Source organism: Haliotis rufescens, unplaced genomic scaffold, assembly GCF_023055435.1.
Source record: "Haliotis rufescens isolate VD_foot unplaced genomic scaffold, xgHalRufe1.0.p SCAF_14, whole genome shotgun sequence".
Taxonomy (NCBI): domain Eukaryota; kingdom Metazoa; phylum Mollusca; class Gastropoda; order Lepetellida; family Haliotidae; genus Haliotis; species Haliotis rufescens.
Genome location: NW_025963824.1, coordinates 4107501 through 4113642, shown reverse-complemented (window position 1 = coordinate 4113642; position 6142 = coordinate 4107501). Strand labels below are relative to the sequence as shown.

Sequence of the window (6142 nt, the reverse complement as noted above, 5' to 3'; positions counted from 1 at the left end):
GAGCATGTGTGGGACGAGTTGGATCGACGCGTTCGCAGAAGGAATCCACCGCCCAAAGCACTTCTGGCGCTTCTTGATGCACTTCAGCATGAATGGCAGCACATCCAACAGCGTGTTATTGACAACTTGATTGCATCTATGGGCCGTCGGTGTCAAGCGGTGATTGATGCACGTGGTGAGCACAACCGATATTGCCATTTTCTGTACCCATGTGACATTAACTGTATCGTGTACGTCTGTCTGTCTAGGTGACACGATTGTTTTGAACATTGTGTACATTGATCTTCAAACAGTGTTTCAATTATGGTTTCTGTGTCCTATTTTGAAACAATCGCATTATGTTACATTTTGAAAGTCAGTGTCAAGTTTCTTTTTTTTGAAGAGTATATGTTATCCAAAATGTGAACAGTGTTTTCTTCGTATTTCACGGATCAGATATTTTCTATAACAAATGGTAAATCCCTTGATATATACATATATAAAAGCAATTTTTCTAAAGACTCTAAGCCAGTAATTAAAATAATAACTGATTAGAAGCAGCATTTGGCAGACTAAGGTAATTGCACAGTCCATATTCAGGCAAGATCCTTAAATCGAGTTTCTGGTATGTCCTCGACTGGTGTAATGTAGCTCTCGGCGGCAACTGGGTCATTGTCGTCCCTTTCGAGATGAGAGTATGACTCGGGATCCTCATGAGAACTAAGAGACGGAGTTGGAGAACGAGATGGAGTGCTGAGTGCCAAGTCATTGTGAAGTACTTCTACCTGGACTGGCATGTCCATATCCGCGTCTTGTTCTGGTTCCTCTTCGTTCAAGACTGGGGGCTCACAATGCATGTTCACGTCTTCATCCCTTATCTCCCAGTACCTGTGTAACGTACTGTACCCCGTACTGTATGCAACAACCTGTCCTGTAGCATGTCCTTGGGGCTCTCTGCAATGGTGAAATATATATATTGTACAAAGAATGATGACCATATGCTTAGGTTCCAGTTATATTCAGCGAATATTCGGAGACCTGAAATTTCCTGGAAAAGGACTGTGTACGGATAGACCTGGATATTTAAGTGACAAGTCAAGAGAGAGAGAGAGAGAGATAGAGAGAGAGAGTGAGATCTTAGGCTTTGGTATGGAATATAATAACCGGTGCCACTGATTGTCCACTAATGCAGACAAATAAAGACAGGAATCAAGATTAATATACTCGTTCCTCCACCATTGAAGATTTCGATCTTAGTTAGGTTCATGACAAAACAAAACTCTTGTGTTTGTTCCAATCTGATGGATACACCATAAGTGCATCCCTTAAATGACATCTGTATCAATTTATGTACTATTGTATGTACAAAATAGCTATTTTAAACCATATCTACTTACCTGTTAGGGCTCAAGCGTTTACGGCAAAACAGGAACAGGAACACTGCCAACAATATTCCAATGAGCAATGTCGTTAATGCTACAGACAGTCCTATTTTCATATCTCTGATCTCCAATGTATCTGAAGAATAAACAAATATGTAAATGTAAGGCCAGTGGTAAACAATTACGTGTCAAATGACGTGAGGTACAAGTGAAAGAAAGGAACTGCATTAGACATAATTTGTGTGGCTGTTATATCAAATTTGGAAATTTCCTCCATTCATAAATAAAAGCGACCGAACCCTCTTTATATTCATGAGAATTAGTAGAGAGTAGTACGATTGTATGATTCCGTCAATATCATGAGCATGTGTTTATGAATCAACTAGTAATGATACCATGTTCGCAAAAATGTGGCTCCCATCATAAACACATGCAGAGGCAAGTCAATTAGGACCTGAAAAAGCACGGGAACAAATCGCACAAGTAAAGCTAGAGAACTACAGATGCGTCAAATTTGAAAGGTTTCACATGCCAACCATAACACTTTTTGAAAGCTTTACTGAGGCCTTAGATGTTAAAATATTGATCAAACAACTTTTGAGCATGAGTGTTATGGCGCTCTTTAAAACTTTGGTGGAAAGAGCAGGCTCGATTGTACCTCAAAGATGTGATATGCAAACACCAAAGGCTTGAGCAGCTCAACATAAAGGGAATGTTGACTATAGGAAAGTTGAAGTCATCCCTCTTGTCATACATCCTAATGGAGAGTGTTTTGCCACTCTGAATCTTTATGCATAGATCTTAATATAAAACAGATGAGGCAGTCTCACCAGTCTCCTTTATCTCTAGCTCAGGTGGGTAAATCAATGGAATGGAATTGGCTATTTTATGGGTATTTAATGCGCGTCACTTTACCTGCACATGAGTCCACCATACACCAGTTTATTGAACAATTATTTGTACAGCTGACTGGCGTAGTACATCTTCTCTTCGTGACGTTGCAGCCTCTAATGCATGTTCCAGTCATCTGATCACAAGCACCATCAAGACATACGTCGCAAGTTCTGTCACACATTTCCCCATAAAATCCGTCCATACATCCACTTTGACAATGTCCTTGGTATGAGTTACAAGAATTGTTTGCACAGTTGACTGGACATGGTTCGCAATGTGTACTGAAATATCCAGGTGCACAGCCATCTTCACAGTCTCCAGAAACATTGCATCTCCTATTCTGACATTTCGAACTGCATGGAAAGGAGCACTGCCGACCATGCCAGCCGTCTTTACATCCATGAGTACAATCACCGTTCTGCTGATGACATTCATTTCGGACGCTTGTTAAAGCCTGTATTCCCATAGCCTGATTGACCTTAGGGTTTGCCCCTCGACAGTTTTCATTGCAAGTCTCCGTACAGACAATACCATAATATCCTTGTAAACAGCCATCTCGGCACCCATATCTACATTGTTTTATACAGTTCCTACATGAATATTCACAATCCTTTCCGAAATATTGTAGTTGGCATTCGTCACACGTTCCGGTGATCCTGTTGCAGGATTTACATCTACTTGAACACGTCTTACAGTCAGTCCCATAGTAGGAGTCTACACACCCAGACACACAGGAGGAGCCCAGCTGACAATATCCTCCATCACACCCATCTGGACATGCTGTACAGTTACCTCCTGGACTGTCACATGGTATGTCGCAGGTCTTGCCGTAATATCCCATGGCACAACCCTCAGTACAAACCCCAATCCCATTGACTGAAAGTTTGCATCTTTTTTTTTTACATTTTCTGCTGCAACGAGTACTACATTTCAGGTCATAATACCCAATGTCGCAGTCTGTGAGGCAGTGATCCGTTGTATCGTCACAGTCTGAACAGTGCTGGTTATTACTGCATGGGGCAGCTGGAAATAGAGTCGGTTCTAATAAAACCTTGATGCTTATGACAACACTCCATGAAGTTATAACAAGTTGAGAACAAAACTGAACTTGTTATCAAATGTCTCAGAAAAGGTTTCTGAATAACTGTCAAACAAATTACCAAATGATGACCAATGCCTTATTTTGTCTTTTTCCAATGGATTTCTATTGGGTGAACACATTTCGAGACCAACTGGTATTGATGTTTAAGGTTAAGGTTTTGTCGCTTGGTTTTATACTGTACTGCAATTAGTGAATAATTATTTTTAAGTACAATACAATCGAACTTCAGTGAATAAAAGTGTTTACCTTTAAAAGACATTACCATAGCGGCAGTGCACAAAATCGTCAGGAATGTCATACTGTATCTGAAAACAAACCAAACATTATTTAGTAAAACAGCACGATGGATGTAGATGGAGTTTCAGGCGGGATAGAATGATGCCAAACATTGATGACACTTATGTGCAGAGGGGCATTTACAAATGAAAGAAAGATTAATAGTCATCTATCTTTGTGATAAATCAGCACATACTCTCAAAAAAGGATGAGGATCATGGAATACTAAGTATTAGGACAAAGACAAACATTAGACAAACATCCTAGGCAAGAACATTTATGTCCATAAAACTAAAAATCAAATTGCATCCGTTAGCTTAAACATGCCACACACAGCAGCGCCATTCCTGATTTTGACATTTTCAGTGAAGCTCGATTCTTCTCTCTACACCATTATTTCTGTCAGTCTTATTGAATCTAGTTTACATAATCAGTCTGAACTTGATTTCATTGATTGTTTATGACCTAGCGTCTGCAATTGCCAGATCGTCAACGGGCTATGGCATGTTGGAAACCAGATTTGACACCAATTAAACAAACGCAAATATAATAAAATATGCATGCTATGCTTTGTAGGTCTATGCTCATGATGTCAATCACTAGATTCTCGCTGTGTGTGACGTTGAACAACAAACAAGCAAACAATTCATGCATTTGGTATATAGTGAGGCAATACATGGCTGCGTGGACACTGATGATCTTGGGCAGAATCTCATTTCCAACATGTATGTTTGGCATCATAAGTATTTTTGAGTCTTCTCATGAACCATGGAGCTTAATCTTCCTGAGGCATGGTGGGAAAGTCTCGTGGTTATAGCGTTTGCTTACCAGGTAGGTACGGTGCCATGTGCTACCTGAAACAGGCCCGTGAAGATCCGGGATAGAACAGATATTCAGCAAACCATGCTTGTCGTAAAAGACTATACTTGTCGTAAGAAGCGACTAACGAGATCGGGCGGTCAGGCTCGCTGACTTGGTTGATGCATGTCATCGTATCCCAATTGCGTGGATCGATGGTCATGATGTCAATCACTGGATTGTCTGGTCCAGACTCGATTATTTACAGATCGTCGTCATACAGCTGGTATATTTCTGAGTGCGTCGTTAAACAAACAAACAAACAAACAAACAAACATGAAACAGTACTCAATCACTCACTAAACTTTCGGAGAATATTAAGGATTACTTTGACACAGATAATTACTGCAGCTATCTGACATACCAACTTTAATTATATTTACCGGGAACAAAGAAAACAATTGTTTTCGGATACATTCAGATTCATTAAAGCATCATTCAAGTTTCTTGGTAATTTTCAGATGATTATATTGGCTTGGGGAAAATTTACTAGCACATTTCTGACATTGGTTTAAAGAATCCGGTCAGGAAGTTTCAACCTAAAATGAATATGATTTACGGGTCAAATCATCTACATCCAGCTCATCGTAATCAAAATAAAAAACAAGCCTAAATGATTTAGTAACAAACAGAAAAGCCAAGGACTGAAAGAATCACCCTGAACCCTCAAGGTCAGTTGACCAGGAATTCATTAAATACTTGAAAAAACAAGTAGCCGTTCTGGGAGGGTAATACATTCCAGTGACCTCTAAATCCAGTCATGAGGCAAAGAATCATAAGCTTTTCTGTAGTCTATACAACACATTAAGAGGTTACGGTGGTAAGTTTTAGTCTCTTCAAGGATCAATTTCTGAACTAGTTTTAAGGATCAGTCAAATCACCTTTCTTTTGCAGAACCATGGATGAACATCCCCTGTATCCACAAGATGATTTAAACAGTATAGTAATGCTTTTTGGACACAGGGAAACAATTTCTATAAACTGGTTTCGAATACCATCAGGCCCTGGCGCCGTATTTGATTTGGACTTTATAATTACCTTTTTCAGGCAATCAGGTGTAATGAAACTCAACAATGGTGACTTAATTTTGTCACCATGGTTACGTGAGGTTACAGTTGCCGGGCACAGACCACAACTGTTTCCAAAACCTTTCATTGGAATCTATGGTAGGTCTTTTCTCATTATTATTATTATTATTATTATTATTATTATTATTATTATTATAACCGCAGACCGATTTGGGGTTATCTAGTGTTGATATGTAGTTGATTGGACTTTCACTTGACCCTGAACATGGAAATTTAAACTGAAACTGAAACTCATTGTTTCATTGCCAGCTTATGATGTGTTAATGTCCATTTGGTGATATGTGACTAATTGACGTACTAAATGCATTGACTCACTATCTGTACACGCAATTACAAACTAATTACCGATTGCAGAATCGTCCGCCCCATTCATTTTTGTACTACTTTTTAAATCTTGATTTTTTTTGTAGAAGTTGACTTCAGCACCATACACTCTTACAAAAAAGAAACGCACAGGTAGATTTTTAATCAAATTACTGAACCTAATAAATTCGATATTTTTAATTTAATATCATAGATACAAATATTACATTTTGGAGCTCGATCGTCACAGGTTGTCGTTG

At 39.1% G+C, this 6142-nt stretch overlaps 1 protein-coding gene across 1 annotated transcript in view; it reads right to left on the bottom strand.

Annotated features, from left to right (window-relative positions):
• Positions 1-323: 323 nt before the first annotated feature.
• The window catches only part of LOC125379249 (multiple epidermal growth factor-like domains protein 10), a 7753-nt gene continuing 1934 nt past the window's right edge, over positions 324-6142 (bottom strand). Inside the window, exons 2-5 of the mRNA XM_048395501.1 lie at positions 3604-3662; positions 2277-3278; positions 1377-1497; positions 324-933 (exon numbers count right to left, since the gene is read on the bottom strand). Of these exons, the coding sequence (XP_048251458.1) occupies positions 576-933; positions 1377-1497; positions 2277-3278; positions 3604-3662 (1540 nt within the window). The 3' untranslated portion in view covers positions 324-575. The remainder of the gene's footprint in view (positions 934-1376; positions 1498-2276; positions 3279-3603; positions 3663-6142) is intronic.